This window comes from Artemia franciscana, chromosome 4 (genome assembly GCF_032884065.1).
Source record: "Artemia franciscana chromosome 4, ASM3288406v1, whole genome shotgun sequence".
Classification (NCBI taxonomy): Eukaryota; Metazoa; Arthropoda; class Branchiopoda; order Anostraca; family Artemiidae; genus Artemia; species Artemia franciscana.
Window position 1 is genome coordinate 7635185 of NC_088866.1, and position 20705 is coordinate 7655889.

Here is a 20705-nt window from a genome sequence, read left to right on the forward strand (position 1 = left end):
CTAGTTGATCTGAAAAAAAAACTTGATAGCATTCGCAAAAAAAAAAAAAATCTATCTATGCTCTATGACAGCTTGGATACACTTACACTCTTTTCATTTAGTTAAATTTTAAAAGTAGAAGTAGTAATAGAAGTAGCCCTGAAAGTTTGAACGTAATGCCCTCAGTCGTTCTTGGAATGCCGTAGAGATACCTTATTGGCAATCAGCATACACACAATACTTTTTGATTTATTATTAAGACAATATTTGGTTTTAAACATAATGGCAAATTGTATAACTGTGAGGGTTGATCTACACATTAGACTTAGAGATACAGTTACAAGAACGTTCAGCTATGCTGAACAAAATAGTTATCTTAAATTTTGATTGGAAGTGCTGAGAAAATTATAATGGTTGCAGCGGTAGCTTCAACCTAGAGAAGAGTGAACCACAGTCCGTAGTAACCAAAAGTGAAAAAAAGCGTTTTGAAAAAATCTGCCTAGTAAAAAAAAAAAATTGCCATCTGACACTGACCCAGGAATGGAAACTATTATTTCGGTTCGTCTTAAAAGTAAAAGTTTATTGCGAAAAGAAATTTATGGTGATTTCAAAAAAAGGTTAGAAACCCCTTGAAAAAGGCGTCAGATGAAAATGAAAAGTATACTATTGGAATCGATATGATCAAAAGCCTTCTGCACAGAAATTACAGTCCACCTCCCTGAACAACAAGGAAAATCACTTTTTTTGCATCAATAGCACTGATGTGTCTCCCGTTTTTGTTTTCTTTTTTTCAGCAGGCCTAGAGGGCTACCAGAACATCATAGAGAGATGTTTAATGGCTCATGCAAAAGCTATTGCTCCTATCTACGTACTTTTTATAAATTCCGCCATCTGCAAGTGTCATATGGAAATAAAACGGCAGTTTTTTGTGTCATTCCTAAAGGGGTGGGATGCCAAGCTGTGATGCAGATTACCCTGATATATATACTTCATGGAATGTAATCTCTTCACTAGGACGAGTTACATCTATAGTTACCACACTCTTATTTATCTTTTGCATCTGGGAAGTTTTGACTGCCAAGTGAGTTAATGTCTTCTCACTTAATCTTAGATCAAGTGTGGAATGAAATCACCCCCATCCATCCGCTGATCACTCTTACGAAGAGATTACTATAATTTTTACATTCTAAAATGACAATGACATGTGTGCATAGGATTTAAGCTCCAAATATGGGCAACCCCTTTAAAAGATCTCAATGATTTCAACTAGGCCAACAAAACGGGAATTCATCTCTCATAGAGTACCTTATTTTTTTCCACGATCATGCCCTATTACTAGTAATTCTTATTACTTCAATTGTCGGCATTTTCCTGGCCACGCTATTTTAAAATAAATTTTCCATCGTTATCTTCTTGACGGTCAAGCAATCGAAACAGCCTGAACAGTTATCCCTGCTATTATTGAAGTAGCTAATGCCCTCCCCTTTATTTGGCTCCTTTACCTATTTTATGAGATTCATAATCCTTTGTGCAGAAGAGAGCAGGAGTGAGTAGGAAGAGCCGTATTGGTACCGGCCGGCCTAGTGGCCTTAAAATGCTGAGGACAGGCAGCTCAGGTACTCGCACTTCCCACAATTAATAATAATGTATCAATGTATATAAGTGTACACTTATTGTTGGCTGAATGGAGGATAATAGTGCTTCCAGTGGCTAGTTTTTCTGATGAAGGATTCAAAGAGGAAAAAGGACTTGATGATAGTATATATACCTCTCTATAATTTTTGAAACTGAATCAATATTACCCATCAATTTTGCATGGACTACATAATTTTTCAGGAGCAAATATGCTACCGTGGAGGTGTCTACAAAATCAACTACCACTCCTCCTTCATAGTAGCTTATACACAAATTTAGATCACTAAACTTCATTTCATGGAAAATCACGTGGTGCAACTTAGTTAAACTTAGCATTAAGATAACTGTCAAGATCAGCCATTTATTTTGTAGGAGCTACGTAATTTTTCAGGAGTGAATATGGGTTTTACTACCTTTAAAAGTAGACTAAGTATATATCCATCACAATCCGAGCTTTATAGCTGCTTTCAAAGTTCCCTTAGAAACAAAGTCAACTTTGACAAAAATCATCAATAAACTACTCCTTTTCTTTCTAGAATTGCTTCTAGCTCTTTTGTATCTATTGTCTAAAGCTTTAAAATATTACCCTTCATTCGATAATCACTCAATCTGCTCCAAAATGTACTATAAAACTGAAGACAATTCTATCGAAAAGTCTATTAGATTGCGAAAGCAATCTATCGTTTTTCTAGCGACAATAACCGAAGTCTGAAAAAAGTAGGGGAAAACATTGGTTTCTAGTTTAAAAAAGAAGTGAAAGATAATAAATTTGAAAGATGCCAAAAGTAAGGAGAACCAAAAAACGAACTCCCGAAGGCTGGGAATTGATAGAACCAACTCTGGAAGAGCTGGATAAGAAAATGAGAGAAGGTAGGCTTTCTTTTAATAATGAAAAGCTAAGTGTAGTTGTATTGGTAATGTTGTCTAATAGGAGGGGGCATAGGCCTACCTTAAATTGCAGCTAGGAGCAATCTAAGGATTTCACATTATAGAGCTCCAAAATAATGAATTGGGCTACATACAGAGTTCTTTAGTGACCAGGTGCTAATCCATGATCAGCAGCATCCTCATTGAGTTTACACTCTCTTGAGGATCACTCAGCACCCAGCCTTTGTTTGAAATTATTGACAGATTCAGTAGTAACTGTTTCATTGGATAGTTTGTTCCAACTGTTGACACTTCATGACTTGTTGAGTTAGTACCAACAGTATAGAGTAATAATGAGAGAGTATTAACCCTCAATAACTTGTAGGCTAAAATGGCATCCCCTCTATTTCTCCTGTAAACAAGTGTTTACAACTGTTGACAATTTGTAATGAAAAGAATTGAGTACAGACTCTAGATATTGTAGACTGCTTGACAAGTTTCAGGGGTAAAATTCTAGTTGGTTGAAATCTTGCTATATCTGAAAGGGGTTAAGATGGGAAAATGAAATTTTCAGGGATAGGTCTACAGACTAAAGTATGTCCTGAGAAGGTATTTCAAAGTACCTACCTCCACTCCTTCTCCCTCTAGAGGGCCCTGACCTTTGATGATCTTCAAAATGTGTGTGTTATAAAAGTGAAACCTTGGAAATAGATCTTCTGCTTGAATGAAGCACAACAAAAGTATTTTCAGCTTCACAACTTTGCTCAATCCCAATTTATAAGGTTTTAAAGATATACAAATACATTTCCTAAATTTGAAAAAAAAGAACATTTATAGGGCTCAGAATTTGGTCAATGTTGATATTACCAGAACAATTTTTTTGGGTCATGAAACTATTGTTAATAGATGCATTTTGACTTTTTGAACATCTTTTCTCTCTTGCATAACTACTGCAAACTCACCATTATGGAGTTATTCTGGCCCAAATATTCTTGTATTTATACATATAGAATTGTAATCATTTCCATTTTGTTGATTGGAAATTTGAAATTGCTAACGTTTTAAGACCAAAAATTGCTCTGTGGCTTTTAGAGACAATTTTTTGTTAGGTTATGTTTGTGGCAGTTTTGGAAGAGAGAAAAGATGTTCAAAAAGTCAAAATGCATCTATTAACAATAGTCCCATGGGAGTCCCCCCCATGGGAAATGAGTCCTCCAAGCTGTCAAGTAGAACTTATCTCTATTAGTAAAGATTTGATTCCTAATTATGAGATCCAGACTATTTTGGCTGAACACATCTCAAAGGCTTACCCCAACTATAGAAAAATATATACTGATGGATCCGTCCAGAGGGAAAGAGCTGGAGCAGGAGCATGTATCCCATCCCTGAATTTGAATATTTATTCTCCTCTCCCATTGGGATCTTCTATCCTGTCTGCTGAATTATGTGCCATCCGCCTGGCCTTGGATGCTCTTATAAATTATAACATTGAATCTGAAAATATACTCTGTCTCTCTGACTCTAAATCAGCATTACTACTGATCCAAAATATTAATAGAATTGCTAATGACAAAGATTTATATAATATTAGAAGACAGCTTCTTAATCTTAAGATCAAGGAAAATGAAGTTTATTTTCAACATGTTCCTAGTCATAAAGGTATAAAATATAATGATATGGCTGATTCTCTAGCAGCAAAGGCTTCCATGTTATCTCCTAGTCCTTCCTCTGACCTCAATTCACGGGAAATCAGGCAAAGATCCAAAGTTAATCACAGTACATTAATGTTATCTCCATTTCATACAAGATTAAATACAGTGCTATATTACTGACTGAAATCAGGTGCCCTACTTCTAAATAGCTTGTTATTTAATTGGAAGCTACATCATTCCCCTTTATGCCGAATCTGCTTTTCAACAGAGGAAACAATCCAGCATATTTTATTTGATTGCCAGGCTCAGAGTGAGGAGACTGTTGCTCTTAAGCGTTTCTGCTCCTTGGCTAAGATTCCAAATACTTATACAGCTATCCTGGATTCTAACCTGCCATGGGAAATTGATCGTAAGATATTTAAGGCAGCAATTGATACCTTAAAGAAGAGAAATATTGTTTAATAAGGATTAAAGCTTGAAGAAGTCAATTTTTAATGGGACGCAATTTATCCATAGTTTTTGATTGTGCAGAAGAGAGCGGGAATGAGTAGGAAGAGCCGTATTGGTACCGGCCGGCCTAGTGCCTTAAACTGCTGGGGACAGGTAGCTCAGGTACTCGCACTTCCCACAATCAATAACAGTTTATTATTGTTCATAATCGTATATATCCATTGTTCGCAGACTGGAGCAGAATAGCGCTTCCAGTAGCTAGTTTTTCTGAAGAAGAAGTCAAAGAGGTGAAAGGACTTGTTGTTAGTCCATATAATTCCCTACAATTTTTGGAACTGGAACAATAGTTTCATGACCTCAAAAAATTGTTCCAGTAATACCAACATTGACCCAGAATTCTAATCAAACAACAGGAATTGCATTTTGAGATCTAAAGGCAGAGAAAAAGCAATTGGTAACTGAAAATTAAGGTAAAATGTTGTTTTGTCAAAATTTCAATAGGTAGGCTATATATAGACCTGTCATGTAGGCAAATTTCAGGGCTCTCTAGAGAGAGAAGGAGTGGAGGTGGGTACTTTGAAATACCTTCCCAAAATATACATTAGCCTGTAGATGAAAGTTTCATTTTCCTAACCTAACCCTGTTCTGAGATAGCAAGAAGTCACTCAACTAGAATTGTACTCCTTCAGGTGATGACCTCTAGTTCTCAAGTTGGCACCAACAGTAAAGAATAATGGTGAGAGAGTATTAGCCCTCAATAACTTATAGGCTAAAATGATGTCCCCTCTATTTCTCCTGTAAAATTCTAGTTGATTGAGCAAAGTCGTGAAGCTAAAAACAATTTGTTGTACTTCATTCAAGCAAAAGATCTATTTTGTAAGATTTCACTTTTATAACACACATATTTTTAAAGGTCATCAAAGGTCAGAACCCTCTAGAGAGAGAGAGGGAGTAGAGGTAGGTACTTCAAAATACCTTCCCAGGACATACTTTAGCCATAGACCCATCCCTGAAAGTTTCCTTTTTCTAACTCAACCCCTTTCTGAGATAGCAAGAAGTCTTGCTAAAATTGCTAAAAATGCTTGAAAAATTGAATTTACAAGCATAGCAAGTATTATGTTTTGAAAGAGTAATTTGAAAGAAATCTGAACAGATTCAAGATAAATAAGGACAAACCAACTCAGTAGCTCTGTCTATCTCACAGAGTGAGTCAAAAGGAAAAGGGATGAATAGTCTCAACTGAAAAGCCCACAACCACCAAGAAAGTAGACAAAGAAGAAGAAAGGCATTGAGTAGGATGTTACCTTATTCCCAGGCCAGTGATTTAAACTGCTCTGTATTTGCCCCTTATAGCATTGCATAATTCTGACTTCCAAAGTTGTGAAGATTTGTAGGCTGAAAGTAGCATAATTCTTAAGTTTTATAATAGAACCATTGATTTGGTTTGACACTCTGTTTTTATAATATGAATTGTGTTTGCAAACCTAGAGCCAAAGATAAGGATAAAGACCAATCAAAAAGTCATTTGGAAGCAAAGGATATTTCAATTATAAAGGCATATACATAAAGTCACAGTCTTCAGTCTAGTGATGGTCCTGTTTGTAGTTTATGTAGTCTAAGTTTTGTTATGGTTGCCAAATGTACAATCTGGCTGTATACTGCTATATATTTGTATGCTTTCAAGAGTATCTAATGCTAGCAAATATAAATTCAACTTAGCCTATTTGTTTGTTTCTGTGAAAATTGACAAATCTATAAACAAATAAAAAGCATTACAAAAATGAAGAGTCTATGATAAAACTTCTTATTGTCTTCTACTGGTAGAAGTTTCAACTCATTACCAAAGGCTGCTTATTTGACTCCAACCAACAGGTAATTTTTTTTTTCATTGGTATGACAATTTATGCAAGCCTATGTACATGTGAAAAAAGAAAGATAAAATAGAGATTATTTATAGGCTATAACAAATTTGTATATTTTACATAATATTTTTTTTTTAATTTTTGTAGCTGGCCGGGTTACTATTATGAATTTCTGGTGGCTCCTAGCTATTACCCCTCCTTCCAAGCCAAAATGGTAAATTTTCAGCCTTGTTGCAATTGCTTCATTGAAGTATTTCAACTGGCCTGTTGGAACTCCCATTTGCCCCTTAAAAATAATGCTTTCCAGCTGAGTTCCATTCTTTTTGCTGTTTTTGCTTTAACAGATAGAAATAACCAAATTGCTATGAACAGTTGTGTTCTTTTATAAAGCAATTTTATTACTAAACAATGTTCACACATCTGCAATTTTGTGCAAAAACAGTCATATTTTTGTATTTTTGTCAGATTTCGTGGGGTTATTGTTGTAAGTTCATGCAACATGATAGTTTAATGGTTTTGTTGAAATATGTCAAGTCAGCTATTGGAAAACACCCATTACTTGAAAAGAAATAATATTTTTCTTCTTAATTCTATGTTTTTAATTTCTTCAGATAGGGGCAGTTCTATATTTTTGCTACATTTGCTGTCACTGGTGGGTTTTTGTGGCACAAAAATGTGGTAAAACAAAACATTCACTTCAAAAACCAGATGAAATCTAAAGTAAATCCCAAAAATGGTTGTTTGAAACAACATTGCAGCTGTGCAAACTGAAGGCAATGTCAGCTAGCATTTTAGAGTTTTGCTTAATAATGGACCAGTGTCTAGTGCTGACCATGTCTTATAAAAGTATGCTTTTCCTCATGTCAGCTATTGGAAAACACCCATTAGTTGAAAAGAACTAATGGTTTTCTACTTAATTCTATGTTCTTAATTTTGTCAGATAGCAATTTGATATGGATGGTTCTATATTTTTGGTGCGTTTGCTGTGACTGGTGGGTTTTGTGGCACAAAAATATGGTAGCTAGAAAACCTAGATAAAAACACAAAACATTTACTTATTGGCCATTGTGTTGCATGAACTTTTTTCAACAACCAGATGAAATCTAAAGTAAATTCCAAAAATGGTTTTTAAAACAACATTTCTTCCTCATGTAACTTTGTATGGAAGGGATGGTCATAGACATTAAAAGGGACCTCATTTGATTAGAAATTGGAAGTTATATTGCTTTTTAAGAATTAAAACTTTTATACAGGAGAAATAGAGATAATGTTGTCTTAACCTATCAGCTAACAAAGGCCAAAGTGCTTGCAGTGTTATTTCTTATTTTTGGTCCTAATTCAAGAACCAGAGGTAATTAGCTGAAACTTGTTAAGCAGTCTACCCTAGCCATTGTCTACACTTTCTTTTCGTGCTGCAATGTAAGGTGAAACTGATTGAAGGTCAACCAGTCTCCTTCTATGCCATTTTTTTAATACCTTGTCTTTGTGTTGTCCTCCCCCAAGACATCCAAACTATTTTTTCCAAACTAGTTGAAAGGTGCAATATATATGTTTCCAATGATGGCATGAAGCTCATTACCCCACTGGCAAGGGCCATAATTAATGCAAATTGCCAATTGTTTATGCATAATTTTTATAATAAAATAAGGAGAACCTGTTTGATGCTGGGTCTGCAATTGACTTAAAATTTCAGAAATTGTTCTCAGGGCCAGACAGATCATATATTTTGATATGGAAGTAGGGAATATGGGACCAGAAATAGGCAACAAAATTTTGTCCTTGATTAATTTAAAACTTGGAGCTATGTGCTAAAATCCTGGGCTGACAAGGACTTAATTTGCAAATGGGCACAGTCTCCCCCTCTCCCAAAAATGAGGTCTAAGAAAGAGCCAAACACCTTTTTTCCCAATCTGCTTGGAACTTATTTTTTTTGTCTTTGGGCTGTGGAGAAATGGATGCAGATGAAAATAAAATTTGTATTGGTTCCTTGTAGAATGGGGCTCTGCAAAGAGTCAACAAACTTCTCCTGTGCCACTCTGCATTGAAGGGTTATTCTTAGGAACTTCACAGGAGCCTCATTTGGTTGGAAACTGAAAGCTCTAATTGGGGTCGTCATCACTCCACAGCCTCCAGTAATATCCCCTAGATTATATAAATTACTCATTGTTCAATGATAAGTTTTAATTGAAACAATGGCAGTGTCTGGTCCTGGTTGTCTGATCAGTTATATGTGGATTACTATAAAATAAAGTGTGCAGGATGAGTGTCTCCTCACCATAGGATGGTCTGAATAACAAACGAAAATCAAACAAAAACAGGTTTTGTTTACAAATCAAAGCCAAGAGTGGTATTAGAACTTATAACAAACAGGAGCTATACCATATATGGGAGGTCTACCTCCTCCTTTTACACTAAAGTTTTGTGCTGAGACAAAGTTAAAGAAAAAACCTATCTTTGGAATTTAATTTCCTTAAATCATTTCAAAGGAAAAATTTTGAATGCATACTTTGTTGTTGAAGAGTGTTGAAACTTTAGTTTGGAACTCTAAATTTTTAATCTTATTCTTTAGTTATTGCATTAGGGAATTATCTAAGGAGATACCAAAGATGTACCTTTGTTAGATGGACCTCTTTGTTAGGGCAGCAATAAAGTGCAAAATTCTGATTTAAATAACATATATGAATCAGGTGAAAGACAATGAGTATGTCAAGCATGTTTGAACAAAAACTCTAATGCTTTTGTTGCTGTAACACTGACCACTAATGGGTATAAGACATGGTTTGTTGGCTGTTGTGTATGTTTGTGTGTGTGTTTTGCAAGATATTGCTTTTCATAGATACAAGATTCCTGTGTTTTGTAAGTAGATTGATATAATAGAAAAACATTGTCTGATTCATGCTAAGATCTGGTGACTATATCAATATGTTATAAAAAAATAGCTTTTTTTTACAATGCTTGGTGACCACCAAGATTAAAATATGCAGTGAATCAATTGCAAATACTTGATCAAATTGGCTGAGATCAAACAACTACTTGGTTGTGTGGTCTGAAGATTCCGGGTCCATTGGAAAGGTTGGGGAGAGGAGGGTCCAAAACTGCTGAAAAGTAAATTTAAGACATGTAATTTAGAATGTTCCTCTCAAATATCCCTCTTATGATAAGTCTTAATGGTACTGGAGAAGGTATAATGTATGTACTTAAAAATGCATTTCCCTGTGTTTTATTTCAGCCTCAAAGACCTGAAACTACACTTACTTAAGCTGCTGTAGGGAGAATGAACAAATATACCTATTAACAATTTTACAAAGTATAATATTGAAGTCTTTTGTCTTTATGCTTTTAGTCTGCTAGCCCTAAACTTAATTAGATTTTTCTTCCAGCTGAGACAGATCCTCATGAGGGTAAGAGAAAAGTGGAGAGTCTTTGGCCCATTTTTAAGATACATCATCAGAAAAGCAGATATATCTATGATCTTTTTTACAGAAGAAAAGCCATATCAAGAGGTAAAATTTCTTTCTTCTTTACTACATTTGGATAAATCAATAGGTATTTCCAATGGATGATAATACTATTGTTTTTAGTGATGAGTGGTTAATGTAGAAGACTAGAAATAATAAGGGAACTGTAAAAATAAGAAAAAATGTAAAAATTACAAAGACTGAAGCGTCTTTCATGGTTTTCAAAGGAAGTTACGAGGGGGAGGGGTGGCCCTCTAAACTTTTTACAAATGGCAAAGGTTACTTTTTTTAAGCTTAGAAGCTTGGCATATTTTTTCACTGGTTAACAAGTCTCTTATTTTCTGCATATTCTTTGCTGCTTTGTGGGGGGGAGGGGTATTTGAAACATTTCTGAGAGGTACATACCCAGGAAATTATTTCTGGGGGTCAAATTATCATACAACAATCAGCAAATTAAAAAAATTAGCAAATTATGCATACAACATGGGAAAAAAATAACAAAATCCTTGTATTTCTGGGACGAGGTTCAGATCTGAACCTGAAAAATCTAGATTTTGTGTCTTTTATGGTATGAGCAGTTCTGAAAAGAGGAGCTTATCTAACTAAATACTGGTACTTATCAATTTGATACAGAAAAACAAAATTGCTAGGTTCCAAAACTGACATTTTAATTGCAAGAAATGCAGCAAGCTGCATGATTCAACACAATTGTTCAAAGGTTGCTGTTGCATACTCTCAATGAATGCTGCTAACTTTTGACAAACTCGTACATCTAAAAGAACACGGCATATAGTCTTCTATGCAGATCTGTAGAATCTGCATAGAGAAGAGCTAGATGAGTATCCTGCTTGGAAATAATTAAATGTATGTCAAGGAATTCAGAATGTTTGCCTGTGACTTGTGTGATGAAGTGCTTTGGCTGTAAGCTTGTCACTGAAACGTATGTAACGTTTCAACAACGTGTTGTTCCTATTTTGGACGCCTGCTTTAATACATCATTGAGTGGAGTCTTGAGGAGTCTTGAGGGCATGGCACAATGGAGCATGTTTGTTAGAATATTTATTTTTTGTATAATATTGCCTTACACTCCCACAGCTGAGAATGTATTTTAACTGAGTGGAGTCTTGAGGGCATGGCACAATGGAGCATGTTTGTTAGAATATTTATTTTTTGTATAATATTGCCTTACACTCCCACAGCTGGGAATGTATTATAACTTGATCTCAAAGCTTTAACAGAGAAATTGATCTAGAGCTAGCATGAAGGCTGATGTTTTGTTGCTCACAACATTGTTAGGTTTGTAGCAATAGGTAGGCAACATGTGCTTTTTTTTACATTGGCTGGCAATTGGCCTTTACGTAAGTCTCAATCGAGAAACTTGTTGATCCAGTTTCTGGAGACTGGATCAGGTAAATTTAAGTACTGGTAGATGCTTTCACACAATTAAGTTCCAATCTCCGAGAAGGCACAGCAGGGAGCAAATATCTTGGACTTATCAACTTATTTCGAAAATAACTTAACTTGCTGATATTTTAAGTATTTTTTTTTTTAAAAAGCTGCGTATTGAAAGCATTTATGTAGTTAAGTAGAGTACAATTTGAAATTAGAAAAATAATTTTTTGAGAATTCTGAAAAAGAGCCTAAAACATTAAAACAAGACTTAAAATTTAAAAAATAAGTACATAACTCAAATTTCCATTGCAAAAGCATCATATTAAAGGTGTTTAGTCCTTCATCTTGAAAAGTTAGAAAATGAAATTTTGCATGAAATACTCTATTGTATTTGTTTTTTCTTCTTCTTTTTCCCACAGGTTTGTCATACAGAGCAGATGAATATAGAGAGGCAAATAAGACATTGTATGATAGCTAACTATAATTATCTTGTCATTTATAGTGGGTAAATTAAATAAAAAAAAACAAGTTTTTTTTAGCTGAAAGTAAGGAGCGACATTAAAACTTAAAACGAACAGAAATTACTTCATATATGAAAGGGGCTGCTTCCTCATCAACGCTGCGCTCTTTACGCTAAAGTTTGACTCTTTCTCTCAACTGTTCAGTAAGTATGAGCATTACTATATGTAAGCACTGGTCAAAGTGTGTAACTTGTAGGCCCTCCCACGGGACTGTGGGGGAGTATGTCGTCCACAAAGACATAGTTGTGAGGTTTTTCGACTACGCTGAATAAAATGGCTATCTCAGAATTTTGATCCGTCGACTTTGGGAAAATAATTAGCGTGGGGGGGGGGGGCCTAGGTGCCCTCCAATTTTTTGGTCACTTAAAAAGGGCACTGGAATTTTTCATTTCCGTTAGAATGAGCCCTCTCGCAAGATTCTAGGTCCACTGGGTTGATACGATCACCCATGGGAAAAAAAAACAAACAAACAAATAAACACGCATCCGTGATCTGCCTTCTGGCAAAAAATACAAAATTCCACATTTTTGCGGATAGGAGCTTGAAACTTCTAAAATAGGGTTCTCTGATAAGCTGAATCTGATGATGTGATTTTCGTTAAGATTCTATGACTTTTAGGGGGTGTTTCCCCATATTTTCTAAAATAAGGCAAATTTTCTTAGGCTCGTAACTTTTGATGGGTAAGACTAAACTTGATGAAACTTATATATTTAAAATCAGCATTAAAATGCGATTCTTTTGATTCAGCTATTGGTATCAAAATTCTATTTTTTAGAATTTTGGTTATTATTGAGCCGGGTCGCTCCTTACTACAGTTCGTTACCACGAACTGTTTTATCAGTACTGGTAGCAGTACGTTTGAGAGTCATAAGGAATTGGTGAGTGCTACTTTTTTGTTGGGTCCCAGAATGGATTGGATTAGAAAACTGGAAAGTACAATATTCTAATTCCCATTGTTGAATCCTTTAACTGGAGTCTTAGCATGAATACTGGAGCATAGACATTATATAACGTGTTTCAGTGTGAGAGTTAGGCTCATACAGATTAGCTTTGCCAAATATATTTATTGTAATTACATATACAGCTTGTTTGTTATATTCATGTGCGCAAAGTAAGCTATAGCCTAATTGTTTTTACTTCCCTACTTCTCTGAAAGACTGCTCTGGTATCATGCTGCTCACCTCCAAGGTTAATTGAGAGCATTTTAGCTCTAGTCAAATCTCGTCTTCAATGGCTGATCATCATATATTCATGGGGAATACTTAGAAATGTGGGGAAGTCCTTAGAGTTGTTGTTTTATAGGTATGTTTCTTATTCAATAAAGTCAAAGTTGAAGAAGTCAGAAGTAAAAACTTATGCTTAAAACTTGTGCATAGAGTAAAAGAATCTATGCCTAAATAAACAAAAAATCGTGTGGATATTTTTGATTAGATTAATTTTATTAAATTATAATTTAATATTAGGGCAAATTATATTAGATTATATAATTTAGATTATGGCAAACTTAATATTACGGCTTCAGAATGCATATAACTGCCAGGCTGTATTGTTCTCCCCCCCAAGAAAAACAATCATCTTCAGGGATGAGAGGTTTGCGTCTTTTGCTAGTTGTAATGAGGGGTTTGCAACTTTTGCGAGTTGTTTTACCTAGTATTTATTTTAAGATCCTGACAGATTAACAACTTCATCGTTTAATCGAAGCGAGATCCAAAACCAAAGTGTTGCTCTCACAATAATTTACTCAGCGAAGCCGAACAAAGGTTGCCGCAACACCTCACGTTGCCTATACAACGTAGATCTAGTTTCTTTTAAAATCTCTATTTGGATATCTCATATGCCTTTGATTCATGAGCTCGTGATTCAATTCTGTTTTCAGGATACAATTAATAGCAAATCGGTCTATTGGGAATTTATCAAACAGTTCGTGGTAACGAACTGTAGTAAGGAGCGATCCGGCTCTATAGTAACCAAAACTCTAAAAAATTGAATTTTGATATCAATAGCTACATCAAAAGAATCGCATTTTAATGCTGATTTTAAATATATAAGTTTCATCAAGTTTAGTCTTACCCATCAAAAGTTACGAGCCTGGGAAAATTTGCCTTATTTAGGGAAATAGGGGGAAACACCCCCTAAAAGTCGTAGGATCTTAACGAAAATGACACCATCAGATTCAGCGTATCAGAGAACCCTACTGTAGAAGTTTCAAGCTCCTATCTACAAAAATGTGGAATTTTGCATTTTTTGCCAGAAGACAAATCACGGGTGCGTGTTTATTTGTTTGTTTTTTTTTTGTTTTTTTTTTTCCCAGGGGTCATCGTATCGACCAAGTGGTCCTAGAATGTCGCAAGAGGGCTCATTCTAACGGAAATGAAAAGTTCTAGTGCCCTTTTTAAGTGACCAAAAAAATTGGAGGGCATCTAGGCCCCCTCCCACGCTCATTTTTTTCCCAAAGTCAATGGATCAAAATTTTGAGATAGCCATTTTGTTCAGCATAGTCGAAAATCATAATAACTATGTATTTGGGGGTGACTTACTCCCCCACAGTTCCTGGGGGAGGGGCTGCAAGTTACAAACTTCAACCAGTTTTTACATATAATAATGGTTATTGGGAAGTGTACAGACGTTTTCAGGGGGATTTTTTTGGTTTTGGGGGTAGGGTTGAGGGAGGGGGCTATGTGGGAGGATCTTTCCTTGGAGAAATATGCCATGGGGGAAAAAATTCAATGAAAAGGGCGCAGGACGAATCTGGTCACGTTAGAAAAAAAACGTCAAATTCAGAGCTTAATTTACAATGCTGGGTGTTCGGAGCCTCTCTATTATGGAGTATAATTTGAAAATAACATAACTATACGACCGATAAAACATATATACCACAACCATAACTCAACTAACGAAAGAACTGCTAAGAAATAACACAACTATAAAGCGAAAACAGGTGAAAACTAACGGGAAAATAAACGAACTAAGAGGTGGAAGGGGCCCAGAGAAAAAATATAATCCTTTTTCAATTTTGAGCCTAACTTCCGCAAAGGAGTAATAATGTCAGAAGCCCCGAAATACCGAATTATTTTCTTTTCAAACAGTTCGTGGTAAAGAACTGTTGTAAGGGGCGACCCGGCTCAATAGTAAACGGAACTCTAAAAAACGGAATTTTGATGCTAAAAGATACATCAAAAGAATCGAATTTTCACGCTGATTCTAAATATATAAGTTCCAATTAATTTAGTCTTTGACATCAAAAGTTACGAGCCTGAGAAAATTTGCCCTATTTTGGAAAAAAGGGGGAAACATCCCCTAAAAGTCATAGAATCTTAACGAAAATCACACTATCGCATTCGGCATATCAGAGAACTCTATAGCAAAAATTTCAATCTCCTATCTAAAAAAATGTGGAATTTCATATTTTTTGCCAGAAGACAAATCACGCGTGCGTGTTTATTTGTTTGTTTGTTGTTGTTTTTTTCTTTTCCCCAGGGGTCATCGTATCGACCAGGTGGTCTTAGAGTGTCGCAAGAGGGCTCATTCTTACGGAAATGAAAAGTTCTAGTGCCCTTTTTAAGTGATAAAAAAATTGGAGGGCAAATAGGCCCCCTCCCACGCTAATTTTTTCCAAAAGTCAACAGATTAAAATTTTAAGATAGCCATTTTGTTCCGCATAGTCAAAAACCATAATAACTATGTCTTTGGGAATGACTTACTCCCCCACAATTCCTGGGGGAGGGGCTGCAAGTTACAAACTTTGACCAGTGTTTACATATAGTAATGGTTATTGGGAAGTGTACAGACGTTTTAGCCAAAAAAAATTAATATACTAATTTCATTTCAATAATTTATGTGCGGAGAGCCAAAATCAAACATGCATTAATTCAAAAACGTTCAGAAATTAAATAAAAAAAAAACTAGTTTTTTTAACTGAAAGTAAGGAGCGACATTAAAACTTAAAACGAACAGAAATTACTCCGTATATGAAATGGGTTGTCCCCTCCGCTGTCCCTCGCTCTTTACGCTAAAGTTTGACTCTTTGCCACAATTCTACTTTTTAAAACAATTAAAAACTTTAGCGTAAAGAGCGAGGGACTGCGGAGGGGACAACCCATTTCATATACGGAGTAATTTCTGTTCGTTTTAAGTTTTAATGTCGCTCCTTACTTTCAGTTAAAAAAACTAGTTTTTTTTATTTAATGTAAAAAAAAAAATCATCATATCATTACATATTGATGATTATTCGTTTGCTTTTTTTTAGAACTGTATGAGTACTGCCTTAACGAAAAATACGCAGATGCAAATTTAATTGCCAAATGGAAGAAACAAGGCTATGAGAATTTGTGCTGTCTCCGATGTATCCAGACCCGCGATACGAATTTTGGCACTAACTGTATTTGCAGGGTCCCAAAAGTAAAACTTGAAGAAGTAAGTTCTTGTTCTTCTTAAATTCGTCGCTGTATGAATAGCAGACATGCTATCATCTTATCAGAAAATATAATCTTTTTTTCTTTGATTCTTTTTTTATCTTTTGATTATTTTTTTTTTACCAAAAGTTATTGTATAATTTCTAGTGAGGTGAGATTGTTCCCCGTCTACCTGGAATTCACTCAGCAAGTATAGATGGTCAGATCCCAGCTGAGAGCTGACCGAGCACTATTGCGCAAACACGCTTAATATTATCACAACATAAAAATCTATTTTAAAAAAGATGTAATATTGGTTTCTTCTTTATCTCTTTTACTGGCAGCTCTGAATTCAAATTCAATCTTAATTTACTACAGTATTGAATTTAGACTGTGATGTGAAATGAGTACGTCTCCGTACTACTTTGAAGTACTTCATAACCTCCTACAAGCAGCAAGTCATGCGTTGTTGAATTTATAGTGTTTGGTTGCATTTTATGCAGTTTTGCTTTGATGACTAGTTCCATGAATATTCTTCCTTAAGATTGATGTCTGAGCTTTCAGACTGGACTACATTTCTTCCTCTTTTATATGGTGCAGCTAGGGATTCTTTCCGTTGTAGACAGATGATGAGGAATTGTTTGTTAATTGCTAATTGTATTCCCTTTGATCCCTGCATTCTAGAGACATGCTGTAATGCAATCTTCAAAATATTTTTTCTCTATCTCCAGAATAATGTATTTCAAAGGCACAAAGTTTGTATGAAGTAGCGTGATACAAAGAATTAACGATAAAACAGTTACTTTTATAGTTTAAAAAAGAGCTTTCAGAATCTTTTTAAGTGCATCTACTGGTATTCACATTTTAGCTGTTAGAAATGATCAGTTCTCGGCCCGACTGCTTGAAACCTGCATGTCTTTGTGTGTAATGCATTTCTTTGGGAGTAGTATGTGTTTACATGTCTTTGAAAGTAGCTGGAACTTACTTTCTCGTCTTTAACCGAGCCACCAATATATACTCAAATATTATCTTTGTTATCTATAAGCCTCTTTTTGGACATATGCTTGAAATTGGTCCAGAAGAATATTTGGACCCTTTTTTTAATCTAAAATATATAGCTCAATTTTAGAAGGTATCACAGTTTATGGTGGTGCTTTTGGAAACTTTAGAATAGACAAAGATATATTGCTATTGCTTTTAATTGGCTCATGGATCATTTCCCATGATTAAATCTTTATTTCATTTCCATTTGTTATTTTGGCTTTTTGAAAATTTACATAGAATACTGGATGTATGGAGCCTTATATTTACGCTTTGGTAAAATATTTCTCTATTTTCTGTTTTAACATTTCTTTCATAACTGGAATCAGGAGATTTCAGAAAATTTCGACTTGCTGGTTGGGACCCATTGACATCTCACATTTTCTGTAGTTTCTAGTTGTTCGAACATCGATCTAGCACGAAAACCAAGTGCTTCTATGGCAAATATCGCTAAAGTATAGGAGCCTTCTTACTATCCATTCGATTTTGCTGGCTAGTCTTTTTAGAAGTACAATATTGTCCATACAACCGTTTTCAAATTTTAACAAGTTATTATTATACACGTCTGTTCCTGTTTCTTGTGTTTTTAAAATTAGTTCCCTTTGTGTGTCTCCAGTTTTTCATGCTGTTAAGTCATCAGCAGACAGCTTTTCCTCCTGTAGCCATAGGAAAGTGTTAAATGCTGGAAATAACATTAAATAAAATGAGACTCAATGGTGTGGGAATCTCATGTTACCGAGTTTAAAGTATAAAGGGCTTTGTTTATAAGAACTTAACAGTTCTTCAAAAAACTGCATCAGCTATATTATTTGATCTGGGAAATCAAATGACCTACAATTTTACACATATTTTTTTGTGCATATTGTTAAAGGCCCCTTCATATTAAACAAAAGAATCGCAATCACTGTTCGATTCTTCTCTTCGCCTATTCTTTTGGCTTCCTCGAAAAGGATTAAAATATCAACGACCGTAATAGCTCTTCGGAAGCTTAATTATACCCCAATTAAGCGTAATTATAATTATAAAGCTTAATTAACTGTGTAATTATATTATTTGTTTCTGTAAACCATTCGGGTGTTCTTTCCAATGTTCATGGAAAAGCTCGCTCGTTTCTTCTTATTCTGTTAGGCTACTTAAAAACTGCCGTTTCAACTATATGTTGAAAAACAAAGGCCGACAGAAGAAAAATGGCGGATGGAAAAACAGAGAAATTGTTTTGATTTTTTATTCAACTTAATTTTGACAAATCAATGCTTGCAGATTATATTGCTTTAACAAAAAGGATTTTATAATGAAATAGTAAGTTTGAAAGCCATGTTTTAATCCATTTTATACCCAAAAATATCGAAAAATTGTCATTTTCAAGGGTCTAAAAAAGGCTGAAAACTGAATTTGTGAGAAAAGCGATTATTATATTTGTAAAAAGCATAAAAGAGGCATCTATTGGGATGTTCACTTTATCTTTAAGTCAATAACATGAACTGCGAAATATTTACCCGTTCGCTAACCATAGGAATTACCCGCTAGTTAAAAAAAAAAGTAAAATAAAAAAACTAAATCCTGAAAACTGAACATAGAATTACTTTATGCGCCTTAGGCATTTCCGAGGACCAATGTCTTGAGCACTGTCCAAGTGACCTTATAAGTTGCTAAATATTTTGTTCTCTGGATTTAGAGTTCTCGTCCTTTAAAATTTGGTAATTATTTGTATATTCAGTTTTGTTAAATGAGAGTTACTGACAAGGATTTAATTTATTTGTGCTTAGTTATGATAAATAGATTTTGAAATATCTGCGAAATATCTGTCAAAAACTCCAAACACAATGAACGAAGTTTGAAAGTTGTGTTAGGACGTAATGCGAAGCAGCCAGGGGAGTGAAACTAGTGGAAAAGGATAGAGAACCTGAATTAGGGCCCGAGAAGGTGGTTTCACGTGCGTACTTCTATTCCTTCGCTACTTCTAGCGCTCTAAGAACTGTGCGAAGACATATATGCTATTCTTGACTCTACAGTTTAGCTCGGACTCTGATTCTCTAAATTTTCCAATGTATATAAGTCCCAGAAAAGAGGAAAGTTCTGGTTCCTGCTAAAGACTTGGGCAAGACGACTGTCTGGAGTTGAGCTTGATTCTTAGGAATTTCTCAACTGTTACAAATAGAGTAGACAAGATGAAAACATCAGTAGTTTGAAAACATCTTCTTGGATCGTGGCCTGGCTTTAAATCTGTTCCCAAAGATTCACTTGCCTAGCACAAAAAGGATTCCTGGCTGAGCAATCAGTGTTCTAGAGGAAGTTTAGAAGGTGGATGTATAGACTAGAAAGCACCTTTTCAGGCTCTAATTTCAACTATAAACCCTTCCCTAGAAGTGTCCTTTAACAACTTCTTCTTGGATCGTGACCTGGCTTTAAATCTGTTCCCAAAGATTCACTTGCCTAGCACAAAAAAGATTCCTGACTGAGCAATCAGTGTTCTAGAGGAAGTTTAGAAGGTGGATGTATAGACTAGAAATCACCATTCAGGCTCTGATTTCAACTATAAACCCCTCCCTAGAAGTGTCCTTTAACAACTTTCTAAGTTGGCTAAAATCTATTCTATCTAGTATTTATCCACTTTTCAAGGCTTATCTCTCGTTTTGTCCTATAGCACAATCTCCCCCCTCACCTACACATACAGCACTAATGCAATACAGCAGGTGTAATAATTGCACCTATGGCCTATTTTGGCGAATAATATGTGTTTTAACAAAGTCGGGTTTTGGGTATCATGCTTCTGCAGTTAAGATTGTCCAGGATCGTCCTATCTCTCGATTTGTTCTATAGTACAATCTCCCCCCCCCCTACACATGGAGCAGACAACAATATTTTAAAAAACATTGATTTGGAGGTATACCATATTCTTTATTAGTGAATTAATTTCTTAGACCACTCCTGGAAATTCTTTCTCGGACCTCCAAATGAGAATCATTATATTCAAATGCATGCTTTGGGGTTTTTGTAGTTTATAGCGATAGAATTAGTTGAAATGTTTAGTTCTGATTCAGTTGAGATGAAATAAAATTCCTTTTACAGAAACTTAGATACATCGCTTAGTAATTATTCTCTTAAAATATGCATAAGTTTTCAGTAGTTGTTTGAGAGCCCCCTTTAATCCATAGATGGAGCAAACCCTGTTTTATCTCATAGGGTTGGTTCTGGCTAGTTTATATTAATATTTTATTTTAATAAATGAATTATTCATAAGCTGTTTCTCTTTTTCAGGGTCGAGTCGTCGAGTGCATACACTGCGGTTGTAGAGGCTGTTCTGGTTAATTATTTATGTAAATTTTTTTGTATTATCTTCAATATCATTTTTGTGTTTTTTTTTAACTTGTTTTACATTTCTATGTTGGCTAGGCGAAAGACTACTTCGTGTAGACATTGCAGATTTGATCAGTACGGCCGGTTGGTTGTTACCGAA

At 35.1% G+C, this 20705-nt stretch overlaps 1 protein-coding gene across 1 annotated transcript; it reads left to right on the forward strand.

The window, feature by feature from the left end:
* The first annotated feature begins 2325 nt into the window (after positions 1–2325).
* LOC136025933 (protein BUD31 homolog) lies at positions 2326–20614 on the forward strand. The gene is made up of 4 exons (XM_065702018.1): positions 2326–2484; positions 9826–9948; positions 16063–16229; positions 20507–20614. Exons 1-4 carry the CDS (start codon positions 2391–2393, stop codon positions 20555–20557), a joined length of 435 nt encoding a protein of 144 aa, XP_065558090.1. The 5' UTR covers positions 2326–2390; the 3' UTR covers positions 20558–20614.
* The last annotated feature ends 91 nt before the right edge of the window (positions 20615–20705 follow it).